The following is a 17,470-nucleotide window of genomic DNA, read 5'->3' on the forward strand; positions in this document are numbered from 1 at the left end:
ATCTGAGACTGGGAGGACAAAGCTGTTTGAACTGGAGTCTGTGGGGACTGCCCATCAGAGTGGAGTCTGAGAGTTTGAGGGCTGACTCGTCTCGGACGCCAGGGGGCCGCGGCACATTGGGGTCCTGTCAGGCCGGCACTGGGGCACCACAGACGCTTCGGACACATGAGAACAACTGAAATTATAATGTCTCATTTATCGAAAGGAAAATGGGTTTCTACCAGAGTTTGTGCATCACGGCCAGCTCCCAAAGTTATTCTTTATTTTAGAGTTTGTAAGAGTGTGAGGCGAGTGAGCTGGAGTGGTTGTTGTGCCTTGAGCTTTAATGACCTGGGGACACTTTCACAGAGCAGAGGGGCCCTGCCACTGGGCTGTGTCCTCAAAGACTTCATCAACACCTTCATAGAACTCACAATTTCCCTAATTTGACTTTTCAAAATGGTTCAGATTACAAAAAAAAAAAGCCTTTCACTTTCCCAAGTGTTTCAAGCACTAAAAAAGGCTCTGATCGTCCAAACGAGGACTGCAGCCGAACGGGGACAGAAAGGAGCAGGCCGGGGGTCTCCGGGCCCGGGGCCGAACACCACTGATATAGAGAGACACCGGGCAGGGGGGAAAACAAATTAGAAAGTGTGAAGAGATGGATACTTTGTTGGTTTGTTTGTTTGTCTGTAACTCACGTGTTAACATGGCACAACATCGTTAAGTGAAGCAAAACAGTCATGCTTCTGTTTACCCCAAAAATCACGAAAAGACAAAAAGACAAAAAGACAACTCCTATGGGGCTTTAATTTGGTGCCACATCTGTTAAGGGAAGGTGAAAAACTGTAATTATTGAGGAAGAGTTTGCAGTTTGCATTTCTCTCCATAACCACTGGCTGGCTTGTCTGTCACCCCAGCTTGAGATATGTGTCTCTTTTTAAAAAATAAACAAAGAGTGAAAGAGCGAAAGAAAGAAAAGAGAATGTGAGACTACGGGCTGCGGGGGGAAATTATGGCGCTTTCATTCAGGATCAAACAGCGTGCGTTTTCATTTTCATCAAAAGCTGCTGAGCAGACAGGAGAACTTGAATAATAAAGTGGTGACGGAAAACAAATACATCAGTGAAAAAAAGTAGAGAAAAATCAGTTTTCATCAGGTTTCATTTTTAAGTAAAGACATGTGAACACGAAACACAATGTCCCTCCATGCCAAATATCCTCACACAATTCACAGTATAAAACTACAACCCACTGTCTGATAGGACCTGGATGAGCCCTTGTACAAACCAGTCGTTTTGTTTATCCTTCCTAAACTGTACATCACCTTGGCCGCCGGCCTCACTACTTAATAGATTTCAACATTAGATAAACAGCCATAAAGTATTTGTCATAGTGGGCCTCGGAGACTCTCCAATTGTCCTCCGCTGGCTCCACCACCCTTAAGTCCTTGCTGGCTAATGAGAGATTAAGGTCTGCATGAGCAGTTAATCAGGGGGATTGAAAGGGCTGAATTCCCTCGGCTCTGTCTTTTGTTCCCCCGGCTGCGGTGAAGCAATCTGGGGGTCCGCCAACAAAGACACTCCAACTCAAGAGTCCCAACAGGGTCACCGATACTGACAACAGCCCCGCTCGGGTTCAGCACGGGGCAGTCAGGGCAGAAGTAACTGTTATATGTGTTTATACAGCTGATGGAGCTTATACACAGCGCTGCGGAGATGCCTGGAAGCAGCTCAGATCAGGACAATGAAGACGGAGGAGGCCTGGTTATTAATATATTCAGCGCCCGTTGCCTTGATCTCTCTCCGCATCTGCATTTAAAGCCCTGTAAACACGTGTGTGATGGACCCCCCCCCACACACACACACATCGGGAGAGTTTAATAATTAGTAATGGAAAAAAAAAAACTAAACAAGGATACTTTCATTAACATCAATCCATTTTCCCTGGTTTTGTTGCACTATGTGTTTATAATATAACGTGGCTTGATCTGTATGGAGATTGCGTAATGCGTAAAATGCGCAAAGAGAAATGATCAAAGAAATCTCCTCATGCCTTTCACAATACGTGCTTATTTTTTTAAAATACGGTGCAAACGATAAAGTGTCCATTTCCTCACAATATATCTGCTTTGCAATAGCACACAAACAAGCGAAAGGAAGAAATGACTCATTCCCGAGTGGATGCTCCCCGGCTCACCCGAGACCCTGAGCACAGAGAGAGAGATAGAGAGAGAGATGTAAAATGTAAATAACCCTATATTTGATCTATATTTGTAAAGATTTTTAATGTTATTGTATTTAATTTCGATGTACCCAACTGCTTTGGCAATACTTGTGTGTAAACATCTCATGCTAGTAAAGCTTTTGAATTTGAATTTGAATTTGAGAGAGAGAGAGAGAGGGAGAGAGGGGCCCCGCAGCGCAGTCGCCGCTCGTCAGTCCAGGTAATAGAGACTGGGAAATGAAATGACTCACTCATTCCACAAACTGGATTCATTTTCTCTTTCTTGAACTCATAGAACTTTATTTAATAGTTTTTTTTTCATGCAGCCGTTTATAAAACACGCCTATAAAGAAGAAAAGTCTTTGAGTTCATACAATTGTCGCCAAACAATCTTTATTTCCTAATACTTATCAAAAGTGACCAATTTCATAGTTTTAACAACCTATTAATACTTAATACATACATACATAGTAATACATACTTAATGACACAATACTGGAAAAGCAAACAGGAAAAGTGCTAATTAATCAATCAATCAATCAGTCAATCAATTAGCACTGTTTCAGTTTGCTTTTCCATTATGGTGTGATTGATATCGACTGGGTGAAAAGTGAGATCTATTGAACAGACTCGCTCTCGCTGGTGTCCACCAGCCCGTCCTGGCCCAGGAGTCCCTGTGTGGCCAGTTGTCAGGTAGAAAGGTCTTCTTCCTCGGGGGATTTGACAGGCCCTTCACGGAGCACAATGATGGGCAATGTGTTTTGCTCACAGATATGCAGCCTTTGTGGCCATTTCACCACATCTGACAAGAAGCAAAATACCAGCAGTGTGAGAAGGAGCCCCGAACATTTCATTATTCCAGCTGGGGGAGGTGGTACTGGGAGGGGCAAAATGATGTTGCACAGCCACGAATTTGTAATTGAATTGAATTTTAATGTACTTTATTTATTTACTGTATTTATTTCTCCTCTTCTTCTTCTTCTTCTTGGTTGAGTGAGGACGAGAGAGGACTGCAGAAGGTTGAGAGGCCAACCCCCCCACCTTTTTCCTTCCTCTTTCCACATTATTTTCTTCCACATCATTTCAGGCTCAGATGCCCCTGAATTGGGTCCAGCTGTGGCAGATTAGCTCGTGTGCGGACAGGAACTGAAGTGGCTCCATCGCCGCTCTCCAACGAATTATTCATCTGTATTGTGACATCCTGTCAGCGGTTATTGCAGCCAGCAGGCCTCCCTCTGACCACAAGCAGGAAGTGTGAAAGCAGCCGCGGCGCATCCGAGGTGAACAGCCCTGTGTTTCCTCTCCCTTGTGGAGGTTTACCGCAGTAAATCTGAGCTAGAATCTGGCGGTTTGCCCCCTGGTTTCAGGCTTTGAATGTTAAATTGCTTCATCCTGGTTTATTGTATATTTGAACCATGGAATTTCTATACCACTTCTCTCAATGTCTGATCACTTTCCTTTCCTATATATCTGCCTGTGTTTTTTCTTTTTTTTCTCACCACAGCATAATTACTGTCCACTTTGATAAGGGAGGCAGGATTTGTAGTTTTTTTGGGTCGTGTCCCCTGAGGCCGCGGAGGAGAGAAGTGTTGTGCCTGATCTGGCAGTTGTAACGAGACGGACAATGTACGGTGCTGTGAGCTACAGGGCCCCACAGAGCACAAGCGCCTCCACTGGGACCCTTTCATAACACAGCAGGCAGGCGCAGGAATGCAGGGCACGGATCTGGCACGAAGTGACCGACACTGAGATGAGTTTCCAATGTTAGGTTTTCCCAGAGTCCTGCCAGATCAAAGGATCCTAGTTTTCTGAACTGAAAGCGATCACACCAGTACCTCTACGGACATCAGTGCCTTGACATACATAAAAAGCTGCGTCTTTATTGTCCCAACAGAGACCCTGGCTAGAATACAAACAAACCCCACAAGTGCTATAAAAGGCAATCATATAAAATGATATATAATATAAAAGGTATATTAGCCGGCCACTAATTAGACGACTGAGCATTAGCACAGTGGTATGTTTATAACTTTCTAGCAAGAACTGTAATCTGTAATCTGTAATTTTCATACAAGAAAAAGAAATCACAATAGCAATAACTCATGTGTCTGTGCACACAATAGGTTCCTGTGATGTGGATGCATAAGCAATTTGCTTTTACTGTCCCCTCTGCCGTGTTTAAAACAATGTTCTCCTGTTCTATAGAGTCGGCGGACTGTCACTGTTTATACAGTACTAAAATGTGCACGTAAAGAAGCTAACAGTGGAAGTGCAAAGGCATATCATTTGTTTAATACATACATAAACAAAGGAAAAAAGCACACACACTAGTTTACTGGTAATGATATAGAGACACAAACACTGCGCCTCAGAGTCAGAGAAGTTTGTTTTCTTGCGGCGGGAGTTTACGGAGACATCTCTCCCCGGAGCTGCAGTGTAACAGCCTTTCTTATGCAGATGTGGACAATGGGCGAGTGCTTGTGTCCCCACACTTAGCATACCAATTGGTTTATTGGCGAGAGGCTTTAAAAAAGTAAAATAAAATGAAACAGCTCTTGTTGATATGTGTGAGCCAGTGAAAAGTCCCCAGCGTGGCCTAATGGAAACCCTGGGAGAGAGTGTGGCTCTGAATAGGTACGAACACGACACCCCGCTCCTCTGAAGCAGTGTTTAGCTATGCGTCTCGCTTCGAGGAGATCCTTACATTCGTAACCGGAGACACAACACAAAACCTTCGTCTCTAACCCTGCAATCTCTACACACCCAGCTGCCTCAATAGCGCAAGCCGTCCGTGTGGCTTCTGACAGGATTGAGCAGGATTGTGCAGCTGTCTTTTCGGACCAGGGACAGGAGTCGCAGATTAGGGTTTGTATGTGGTTTACGATTTCACAAAAGAGGATGAATAGTTAGCGAACAGAATCAATATGAAACATGTGAGTTTTGACCCTGGGTACCCCCAGTCCCAATGACCATGATGTCAAAGGACAGAGCTTCTGTGGACAGGAGTGTGTGACCTCAGGTATCTAGCGTTGGAAAGGTCCGTATGGACGAATCCCTCCCTTCAAATCCTCAGCCCGACCCTCCGCCCTCTGTCATGAGCACTGGGACCCTCGTGCGCCCCTCCGCCAGATGTGCGTGTTTCTCCCACTGCTCTCTCTATCTCGCACAGTGCTGTACTACAGAGTCAGGGTCAGAGTAGGTTGGAGAGTGAGAGTGACATCACACAGACTCCCAGCATGCACTACCAGGAGCACCTGCATGCTTGCATGTCCATTTACCGCGTGCTCCTTTACAAACACACCTACATAAAGCGTGCCTCCCTCTGGGCTGTGTCTTCTGGGACTAGGGAAGCTCATGGCCTCTGTTTGTTGGGCACTTTGAGGAACGGTCATGGAGATGCATTTTCATAATGGTTGTCATGAACAGAAAAGATTAAAAACAATCCTTCACACGATTTTGAACCATCTGGGAAAGTGTAATCCCCCGCCCACCGAATCGCACGCGACGGTTGATCACACGGGAAAGAGAAAGGCTCGGATGTTTGGTCTAGTCGGGCAATCTGTCGGTAACATCAATACAAAGGCCACAATACCTCGTCACCAGGTATTCTCCTGAACAAAACGCAGCCGGCAAAACATTCATCACCGCTCTCCGTGTGCTGGCACTTTCATCACTTAATAATAACACTGTTATAATCACAGTGGGACACAACCCACACATACCAGAATATAAAACAAAATCTTACCATCACTTGTATTACTCGTAAATACACTTTAAACAAGGCTGAACTGCTTCTTGTTTTATCTGTACTGATTCCCGCACTTTCGTGCTGATGTTTTACAATACGCCGTGTTAGAATTGTGACTTGTGTTTTGGACTCTATTTTAAGTTTTATTTACTTTAAATAGAATTTATATTTTATATTAAGAACATCAGAAAGTGTCATGCTCATTTGGTGTCCATTAATAACTAAGTGATCAAGGATCCTATCCAGTCTGTTTTTGAATGTTCCCAAATTGTCTCTTCAGCCACATCGCTGGGGAGTTTGTTCAGATTGTGACGCCTCTCTGTGTGAAGAAGTGTCTCCTGTTTTCTGTCCTGAATGTTAATATATCGTATTGTATTGTTAATATTTTTGCACCTATTGTAAAATGTAGTTTGGTTTGTGGACCATGGGTATCTTGTGACAACTGCAGGTCACACTGGGTAAGTGTGTCTGCTAATAAAGGAATAAATAACACCATTTATAAAACTAATGGTGGAAACAACAACAAAATATTATTTCAAATGAGTTTTATTCACAATATTATACTGTATGTAAACAAAAAAGTTAATTTCCAGGTTCCCTGCAGAGCTGATTTTCAGTCTGATGTGGATCAATATAAATATGTGTGGCAGTGCTCTGCTAATCTTTTGCTACCTCTTATCAGTTTACCTAACAAGCACGCTTAAAAACCCTTGAAACCTCTCTGAGTCTGTACTAAAGGGGATTTACCAGGAGGGTCATGGGCTGGGTCTGTGATAACAGTGTCGGCACACTTCAGACACATCAGGTCTTCAGCCAGGCAGGATGCTGTCATTACAGAGGGGGATTGATCTTCTTCAGCTCAAATGACAACGATGGCATAAGCAGTGAAATCACACGGCAACGCAAATAATACTCCAGGGCAGAAACAAGCATTTACAAACTGCTGAGCAAAGACATTTAGTTGCATAAAATGCATTCTTCAGACGTCCATTTCCCATTTTCAGTAATGTGGAGGACTGAACATATATTTATATATAACATCGTTTGCTTTGTTTATTGCCATCCACTGGTAATTAGTGTGTGAAATCGTCAGCTAATGCCACTGAATTTCTAGGCTGTAGCTGAGATATGCTTTTCTCTGAGGCCTCCTAAGATATACTAATTACTACAGAGCACATTGAGAGCAATCTGGCCCCAAGTATTAATTTATTCAACACTAATGAGCAATCTTGGTACAATTCAAGCATAAATTGAATCCAATGCAAGATAAATTATATCGTGAAACCGCAGAATACAGACAGACCACTATTGTAGGCCATAAAAGTACCAACGGGGGATAACTTACGACCAGGCAGCACGTCTGGGTTACAGCAAGAGGTTCTGACATCAATCTGTAGCAGCCCAGCTCTTCTGCAGATGACATTTATAACGAGAGTGGTCTGATTAATCAAAAACAGGTGCCTGGCGTGCGCGGAGGGCGACAGGACCAGCGAGAGCTACGGTCACAGTTACAGGCGAGTGTAGGATTGAGCCGATGGGAGTCAGGCGTCTACAGAGAGATCAGCTATTTCTAATCCAACACAGGATTATTTATTGAGAAAAAGATATCATTGTAGCTGTATTTACAGCAATAGTTATTGTGACAGATACAGGTCAATGTATAGTTATGATCAGTTATAGTTGAGTGACAGCCAGAAATGGGTGTCAGGCATCTACAAAAATAATAAATATTTCACTGTTAATATATAATGTGATAGTCCAGGAAATTCAGCCATCTGGAGCAGATATTAAATATCTTCTATGCAGTCTATCCTACATTCCTCTTATTATTTTAATAAGACACTATACCGTATGTCCGTTACATGATGGCTTCAGGGAGCTGTGAGCGATACTTCCCAGTTGTGCTGTAAAAAATGTCAATTGCATTATTACTATACTGAAGTCTCAAGGCTGTACTTGAATAGATCTGAGACGGCATTCAAACCACAGCGCTTTGTCCCTCATCTGGACAGTGAATAAACCTTCACAATGGTAGGCCAACCATTTAAAAAGTTATGCAAATTGCAAAGCTTTAATTTATTTTGTGTTGATTTGCCTATGCGAGGGAACTCAGAAACATATCAGACTTTGCTTTTCTTTGTATTTTGGAGGATTGAGGGCTGTCCTGTACACCCGTCTCGAGATTTACCCATCTGACGTTCTGCGTGTGACCAAACAAGAAATAACAAAGACAAAAAACACTTTCTTGGTGGTCCCACTGAGGAAAGAAAAACCTTTAATCTCCCTTTCTGATGAGAATTTCTTCAGTGCGATGTGCCACGCCGCTGACCTCATTGTTTAATTAAAACTGATTACGTAAACACAGAAAAGAAAACATCTGCCACATATATACATTTTAGTCACTTTTCTGTGGGCGGAAAAAGGACCACTTATATAGTTCGGCTGTGGACATACATGGTCAATTACATGTGAAAAAAGCCAGCTGGACCTGCGGCTTATCAGGGTGAACATAAAATGCCCTAACACGTATCTGGTTTTTAGCTGCCAGATGGGAAAATGTCCCAAGATGTGGAAATACAGTACACCTGCTCTCAACTTAATTTGTAAATGCCCCTAATAGTAATTTACACATAATCCTGAGAGGATTAAATGCCTTCATAGCTTCTCATTTACCAAAGAAGCCTACATTCCTGCCCCCCCACCCCCTAGTTTATTCCAATTACAATATCAGGAATGATTTCTGAGCTGATCCTCTGTGGGACCTAAGGGGCTTTGTGTCTTAATTTGAGCACATTTATGAACAAATTCCCCCCTATAGTAATGTCTCCATCTGGAAATCTGCTCCGCAAAGCCCTCAGGGAAGAGTAAACCTGATTTATTCAAAACATCCATCAATATTTTAATGGCCCCCCTCAGCCAGACCGAGCCAATTCAATCCACTTTCAAACTTTCTTGATCAGAAACATCTTCCGCTGGAGAGGGGAATGGCAGCACCTGAACGACTGCACCCCACTGCTTACTAAAGCTTGGTCTGCATCACGTTCTCCTGGCAGACTTCCTTTTTGTTTGTTCGAACACGCTGTGGATTTTCAGAAGTGCTATGAGAAACAACAGAGCCGGTTTCTGTGGTTTAACTGGAATGTGTGTTAGTGGATGAACAAACACAGAGATTTAGAAAAAGATAAATCATAAATCTGTAGGAGAACGTGGATGTGGTGGGGAAAGTGATGCAGAAAGACCTTAAGAACCTGAATGATTCCTTAATGTTTGATAAAAGTCCTGCTCTGACACCAAGCGCCCCACCCGACTCCAGTCTGGAGATCCCTCTCACGGAGGATTTGTGTTTTACACCAGGACGGTGTCCCTCCAGGGATTTCCAAAGAATTACTTTGGAAGAGCTGGGAAATAACTTGAGGAATTGTAACTGATTTATCTGTCTGGGTTTTATAATTTTCTAATAACTGTCTTCAGCTCTATTGCACCGCCTCCACATTCACAACACTAAGAACGCTAACTTGACCTATCAGGCTAATCCCTGTAATTCCTTAAAATCCCTATAGAAACAAACACAGGGCTACGCATCAGCTTAGCTTTCAGCGGAGGTATTTGCTGGCAGACATCACACCTGCGACTGATATACACAATGGTGGTTAAACTCAGGGGGGCTTCTGCATACAATTTGTCTGTTTTTTGTTTTTTTATTAATCTTTCCAGGTCAAATGTAAATATGAGTTTTAGAGAAAATGTCTGTCATGCTTCTGCAATGGTCTGGTTATGAACGTGAGTCTCTGTGAAGTGGGGCTGTTTCTATTTTGTACAGATCATTCAGTGCACAGTCTACAGCTGCTCAAGACACTTTCTATATTAAGAAACAGACAAAAACAAAAATACATCAACAAAAGCTCCAAAGTGGGGGGTTTGGGAATCGTGGCTAAATCTACAGATCAATACAACAGGACAGGCACAGTTTCATGGATAAGCAAAGCAAACCCACCTTTCCACAATCGCCGTTTCTTTAAAAACCTTGGCTGTCTTGAGGATTTATAGATTACACAGCTGGCATTTTTACAAACATCATAAAGTAATAAATGAACCAACTATCAAACACACACAGACACACAAGTCCTGAAGAAATCCACGGAGCTCCTAACACACAATAAGTAGCCAAAAGTAACAACAAACAAAACAAAAAAGCCACCAAGTGCCCAGCAATTTTTCCCTGGCTTTCAGAGACAACCCATTAGTGTCCTGCTGTGTTTTAATCCTAATTGACGTGTTAAAACAGAGACATTTCATCTTAATGTGTTAATTCTCTAGCTTTACTCCGGGTGGCTGTGGCTCCATGCGAAGGCGGACTGTTTACCGAGCTCCTGTAAGTAGCGACAGGGCAACGGGCCGGCCACAGGTAACTGACCCCATAAAGACATAAAGATTTAGTGCTCTCGTTTTATCGACCATATTAGAAGTGCAAGGAGCAATAGATCAGAATGAAGTGTCTGTGTGTGCCTATATATAATATATGTATATGTATATATTACAGAGAGAGAAAGGATTTAATTAGGTTACTACTCAACTCAGACACAAGGTGCTAATCAATCTCTGGCCTATTTCATACAAGAGTAACTTATTCACACTTTGGGAAGCATCCACCATTAATCAGAAAGAGACAATAAGAAAATGAAATAAAACCTTAAAAACAGAGACGGAGAGCAAAGATATTTCTTTGGTGGGGGGGGCGTCTGTTTGAGAATATGATGTTTGTTTTGTTGGGCATTTTGTTTGCACGTCAAAATGTCACCTGCTTCTCTCACTGCGTTATCTGGGGGATCCGGCTGTTTGTGTTTTAAATGGACCTTGTTAAGGAATTATCACTTTTAATCAGTTTGCTGAGCAGAAAAAGACACGGTGTTCAAAGGGATCAGATACCAGAGGAAGCACTCTACCTGTTCACCCCACATCAAAGAGGCAAAGGCATCCTGTCTTGATTATACTGAATACATTCTGCAAAGGGGCATCCTCTCCTGACACTGTTCTCCAAATATATTGACCTTACGTAGAATAAAATTGCACAGATTACAAAAACTAATGCATGAACGAGTACAGATAATTGTGTCCAGTCCCCAAACGGTCACACACGCACCTCTGTGCCACAAGAATGGACGATGCACAGCTACCTCCTTTCAGGGGCGATGTGTGCGACGAGACACAAGGCTGCAGTCCCAGGGTGTCTCCAGAAAGCCCAGGAATATCTCTGAGCACAAAGACATCTCATTAGGCTAAACGGTTTGCAGATTCAGCTCCAACAGGCGCCAATTTGCGGCCAGTTTGCAGGTTATTCAGCCAGATAGTTGTCCGCAGCCATCCCGAAAGATTCTGGGGGCTGTGAGCTATGCAAAAACCGAGGGGAGGGAGGGGGCTGTTTCCTGTCACTCCCATTTACCTTATACATGTGGGGACAATATGTGCAATGCAAAGCCTCACAGTTGCAAATCAGGGAGGGAATCCCAGCCCATTCTCCGGTGTTTTTACATACCCCTCCACTCACCCCCCCGGTATAAAGAGGGGAGACAGCTGCTGCATTGTTCACACTGCTCTCCTGGACTCTTCCACAGAGAGGGAAACGCCAGCTTAATTGCATTAGCCTTTTATTTTAGCTCTGGTTTGTTGTGTGTCCCCCCCGCCTGAAGAAACAGGGCTGTGAGTAACCGGCTCACAAAGAAGAACTTGGAGAGAGAGAGAGAGAGAGAGAGGGAGTGAGAGGGAGTGAAAGAAGGAGAGAAGAGCAAAGCCACATTGCTAATCTGATGATAAACCTTTTTTGATCGATTCAGTTTGCTCTGAGACCCGACTCTCCCGCCCGGTCCTGTAACTCCACACGTTCTGATCCGAGACGGCTAGGGAAGCTCACAGGATACCCCGGGCACATTTCTGCTCCTACGCTCTCTGGACCTCAGTCCCGGACACAGACCGCTCAGCACCGGCCACGATGAGACTGACGCGCCTCCTCTGGACCCTGTTCCTCATAGTGATGGGCTTCGCGTTGATCAGCGGGCAGAGATCAGGTACGTGCGTTTATCAGCCGCACCGATCGGCCACATGATATAAGACAGAGCCTAGATTTGTGTAAAATTACCATAATTGAGCTGCGGTTCATTATGAAGGTTATATTCAGATTTGTATATATATATATATATATGTGAGTGTGAGTGTGTGTTGAAGAATTATTGATTAGCTGGTGAATACACTTTTTGATACAGTTTTATTTTGATACCTATTCAACTTTTAACAAGATGGGAACACAGATATTTAGATGTCTTTGAGAGGATTTTCTTTGGAGGAAATTCATTCAGTTTTGTTAACTCCTTCTCAGACACTTTAATTTTGCAGTATTTTCCTTTTTTAGAATCATAAATAATAATAATAATAATAATAATAATAATAATAATAATAATAATAATAAAAGTGACTAACAATATCTTAAAGATCCAGCCAATTAAAAATACTGCTCTCTTTAACTATTTAACAATGCGAAACACTAACAATGATTCACACAATAATTAATTACACAAAAAGTTGGTTTGATTGCTGACAACCACCCTGGTGCAGTACAGATTAAATTGTGATTTTATTCCTTAATTTTATCATAAATGTTCATCACCAACTGAACCACATGAACCAGAAGCATGTCTGTTTGTGAGAGAATGCTTTTATTATGAGTGTTGGAAATGACACCAAATTCTCCAAATTGGTAGTTTCAGCCCAAAAATCCCCTGACAATGTAAATGTAATGTAAACAGCACGAGGGAAATCTGGCACAGCTGATTCCACTGCGCTGCTGAAATCGATAGCAGCCTGTTGAATACAGGAGTCGCTGAGGCGAGTTCCTCCCACGAATGTGACTCGATCGCTGTCGGGGTTAATCGACCGCAGCGGTGCCAGTCGCCGGGTTGTGTTTTCTCTGTTTAGTTTTCCTGACTTGAGTCGTAAAAGGAGAGTTTTGGAAGTGGGGGGGGTGGGGGGGTGCAAATCAAACACACAGCGCCCGACTCCGCCGCATTCCTGACCGCAGTCCTTATTGTTAGTCGTGATGTTCAATCAAACGCTAACAGGGGCTCCGAGATGCTGGGCACTGATTTGCAGTCTACCATGAAAGTACTGTCAACAGAGAGGGGTGGGGGGGTTGGTTGGCCCTCTCCTCACAGGGAAGGACGGCTGTAATGAGCCCCCACCCCACCCCCACCCAACTTAAAGGAATCTGAATCCACCCCCCTCTCTCGAGGAGCTCAGATTCAGCTCAGAGTAACACTCGGAGGGGAGAGGAGTAGCACCCCCCCACACAGATCTCTTATCTGGGATCTCTCCCCTCGCTGCGATCCTTAAGGAGGTGCATTTATTGATCGGCCGCTTCCTCCATTGAGCAACGGCCGCGGACCTGAGTGTTATATGGGTCCATTGATGGTGTTTGTCATCCTGCAGATAAGGATCAGCGATTTTAGTGCCTTCCATTCACCTGTTTACTGCACCTGGGTGTGTTCAAGACTTCATGCCGAGAGTGCCACTGAGATAGGATTCTCTTATTTCTTGGGCAGCTCTTTAATTTCAGTGTGAGATGCCAAGGTGTCGGAAGTCTTGTGGTAGTTGGATACATCAGCGTGCCACGTGCTACACATCACCACACTTCTGCCTACTGCTATATTTTGAACAAGGCTTTAGTGTCGTTTATTCAAAATGCAACTCAAAGTACTCTTTTGTCAAGTTGCTTTTGTGAAATTGTGTTTGTGGCGACGAAGATAATAATCCCCTTTTTATACAGAAATATATAAGGACAAGTGTATGATCTCTTTACTTGGCCCATAGCCTTAAAACGTGTCCAATGGAAAATCTTAGTTTTATAAAATGCTCTGGCTCTCTCTCATGTTCTGCTCATTTGCATTCTGTGATTCATGTGGCCAACAGACCCTCGGCCTCAAACGGGATTCAACACGATGCACGCCACCCGATCCGAGACAAGCCACCGATTTGACATCACTTCCAAAAGGCACCCATCTGTGCGCTTTAACACATTTCAAGCACCCATCGCTCAAAAGAAATCCCCCGATGTTCAGAAGTGCACTTCCCCAGGACCACTTTGCGTTTCACCACATGCTGTTATTAACCTCTGATCTCCCGTTTCTCCCCCCAGAACACATCAATCTACGAAAGAAATACCGGCACCTCTGTCTCCACCGAAGATGCATGCCTCTGCACTCGCGGGTGCCCTTCCCTTAAGGTATGTGGGGGCTGTGATTTATACACTAATAATTGTTTACAGCTGCATCGGACAATATATGTGTCCTCTCCTGATCATGAATAAACCCTGTCAGCCAAAGTATCATTCACACACTTCCTCCCTGCAGTCTGGCTCTCCTATATGTCAGCTGTTCTTGGCACCCGTTCTATGTCTATTGGCTTTTCTGTGAGTCGCTGCCTCCATCCCCCCAGAAGTGTGGCGAATTGAGTGTTTCATGGGGGTCTGGCACTCGGAGGAGTGGTTGAGACCCTGTTCCAATGGTGTGAAGGGAATTATGGGGTTTTTACTCATTACTTGCTTTGGAGGACATAAAAAGGATGGGATTGATGGTCAAAGATGCAGGCAGACATACCTGCGAATGCAAATTACAAACCTGTACCCTTATGTGGTTTTATTTAGTAGCAGCAGTAGAGAGTGGGGGGGAAATACGAAGTGAGAGGGTACAAGTTTGTAATTTGCAGGTAGCTCACATTCTTGCCTCAGTATTGTATAGGTCAGCGGGTCCTAGCTGTGGCGTTGTGCCCCTCGCTCCGTGGTGGGGGTCTTTCCGAGCGCATTCTGCTTTGCCCGTCTCCCAAACAATACATTAAAACGACTCCAAGGCAACTCCCGACAACAAAACAGAGCTCGAGAGCTCTCGTCCGGCACCCCGAGAGGAGAATGAACAGGAAGTTAGCTCAACGGCGGTGTTGTTAGTATGCCAAACGACTCTGCTCTGTGTCTCTCACTGCTGCCTTATTGCCCCTGCAGGTGGGCAAATAAGATTAATCAACAATCCCCCTGTTTCAGCAGCTGCCGGGTGACGGAGACCCCAAGGCCTTCCGCATGCTTATTCGGCCAACTGGTAAATATTCAGATTTACTGGAAGAAAAACTAATTACAGGCATTTCTTAGGGCCACTTTGTCTCCATTAGGGGGGCACTGCGACTTTCCTCTGAAGGATGGATTAGGAAATTTAATTCGACCCCCCGCCACGTTCCTAATTCGATCGTAATAAATAAATGTAAAAGGAAGCAGGGGGAAGGAACGACACGGGGTCTGGGCCGGGTCACTTTCCAGATGGTTTCCAAACACACTTTGAAGCTCTCAAACACAGCGCCTTCCCAACAGCCAATATACATCACATTTAATTAACAGATGCTTATCAAATAAAGTACAAACTCTACAGGGCACTTATGATGGGCTTTAATGGGGAGTTTTTGTATGTGAGCTGTAGTCTGGTACATTGCTTTGCTGGTAACTGTCAATTTAAGATGCTGCTGCCAAATTAGAAGGCATCTTCAAAGTCTTGCTATATTGGTATCCGAATCCCCGTTGGAAATTGCACTGATGGGAGCTGGTCCTAGATTGAGATGTTTCCTGCCACACAAGAGCTATCGCACCTCTCCTGTGTAACAGTGGCTCTCCGTGTACTGTAGGAAGCCTCAAACATGTTTTCAGCCCCAAGACACCCTCTTAGAAAACGAGAAACTCAGTATCACAGCATTTTGACTATCCTCTGTTAATTTTATTTTTTTATTGTAAGTGAGCAGGAATGGTCTGCTGTCTCTTCTGCAGAAGGGATGGAAATGTCTCCTGGTTCTGTGTTAAGTTAAGGGAAACTCTAGTCAATGATAAAGTGTATTTTACATTTAATTGTGCACTATCCCCCCTCCCCAACCCTGAGTTTCATTAGGAGCTCTCTGATGAAAACCGGTGTGGCAGGGGATAACCCAGACAGACATCAACGAGTTTCAGAGTAAATCACACTAACGATGTGCTCCTGGTCTGAGGGGGAGAGATTATTAATTCCCTCCCCCCCCATGATGTGATTCAGAAAGTCTAACCAGGAAGCCAAGTCAAAGGAGAGGGCAGGCAGGGTCTTTTCACTGGTAGGGCAGCTTTAAACAAACGAAAACTAAACCAAGCCGCTCTGGCCGTGGCCTGGCGGGGTGAGGCCCATGGGGGGCTCTGGTCAACACCGCACTGGCAGGAGAGGAAGTCCAGCCCCGGTCAGCACGGTTGACAGGCAGTGTATTGACTTTCCCTTATCAGTGTTTCCTGTGAGGGCCGATGGTGTTGCCTTTCTCTTGGCTGATGCCTTTTCTCGGAGGCGACCTTAGGGTTACAATCAGCAGAGGCCACGAAACCCTCAATGATATGTCTATATGTTCAATCAAACAATGAGAATATCCGTAATAACAGGCTGTTGTCTGTTAGCTGTGGGTGTGTTTCAGACCCATCTAACCCTGCGTCTATTATGTTTCATTCCAGTGGGAAACTGTCGAGCCTCAATGGAGGAGGGAGGGAACAGACAGGACCGGCTCACCGCTATAACTCCTGTCGGACCGAAGAGCGACTCCTGAGGCACAGCCACCCAAGCAGGATACGCAGATCCAGTCACTGTCCCACAGCCCCTCTACTATGTACTGACTTTAAAGAAGGACTATTTATTGCCATGGACAGCACCAAAAACAAAACCACCTCTCTGTCAGTGCGTCCTCAACAGCAAATGGGTTTCAGCATCGTCAACATCAATGTCTACCGAAGACTCCCACAAAACCAGGGACCACACTTCTACAAATTCATGCAGCTCTGCTCGAATCGCATTGATACAGATTGTATTTAATTGAGAAATGTAAAGGTTCATGACGCACGATGAACCTCAGTTTAAATCTCGTTGACTATTGCTGTCTCTTTCTCTGGGCTGTTTGCTTGGGATCTTAACCACCTCTCTGGAAATGTAAAGTACAGATCGTCCTGTTAACAAAAGCATGAGATTTGTGTTACAGACTCAAAGGTATATATTAGAGTTATGGAAACCTATATATGGAATTTATATTTTTATTATTTTTCACAGCCAAGAGCCCATGGGAAGCTCTGGAATATTATAATGACAAGGTGATAGAAAATATGTAAGCAGATCAAATATCTGAGCAGAGAATCTTCTCCTGGCTTCTTTGTTCACACACCAATCAAACTTTTTCGGCTTTTCGGCCACTCATTAAAGCGCCAGAGACTTTCCGCAGCCTCCGTGGAGAGACCAACTTCTTCCCAGACAGTAAAGCAGACATTTTGAAACAATTATGCTGTAAGATGTTTATATGTAAGTTATGCACTTCAAATGTTTTATTCTTTTTAAAATAAAATTCTCATACAATATTCATGGTTCTAAATTTAATTTGATTGTTTAAGCTGTGTTGCCATACTTTCTTATGCATTGTTCAATGATTTGACTTCACCTGCCC

The 17,470-nt window shown here is 43.9% G+C and overlaps 1 protein-coding gene across 1 annotated transcript; it reads left to right on the forward strand.

The window, feature by feature from the left end:
• Positions 1 to 11,529: 11,529 nt before the first annotated feature.
• apela (apelin receptor early endogenous ligand) lies at positions 11,530 to 17,385 on the forward strand. Its single transcript, XM_066718049.1, has 3 exons — positions 11,530 to 12,015; positions 14,136 to 14,222; positions 16,497 to 17,385. The coding sequence occupies exons 1-2, from the start codon at positions 11,940 to 11,942 to the stop codon at positions 14,219 to 14,221; spliced, it is 162 nt and encodes a 53-aa protein (XP_066574146.1). The 5' UTR covers positions 11,530 to 11,939; the 3' UTR covers position 14,222; positions 16,497 to 17,385.
• The last annotated feature ends 85 nt before the right edge of the window (positions 17,386 to 17,470 follow it).

This window comes from Amia ocellicauda, chromosome 12 (assembly GCF_036373705.1).
Source record: "Amia ocellicauda isolate fAmiCal2 chromosome 12, fAmiCal2.hap1, whole genome shotgun sequence".
Classification (NCBI taxonomy): domain Eukaryota; kingdom Metazoa; phylum Chordata; class Actinopteri; order Amiiformes; family Amiidae; genus Amia; species Amia ocellicauda.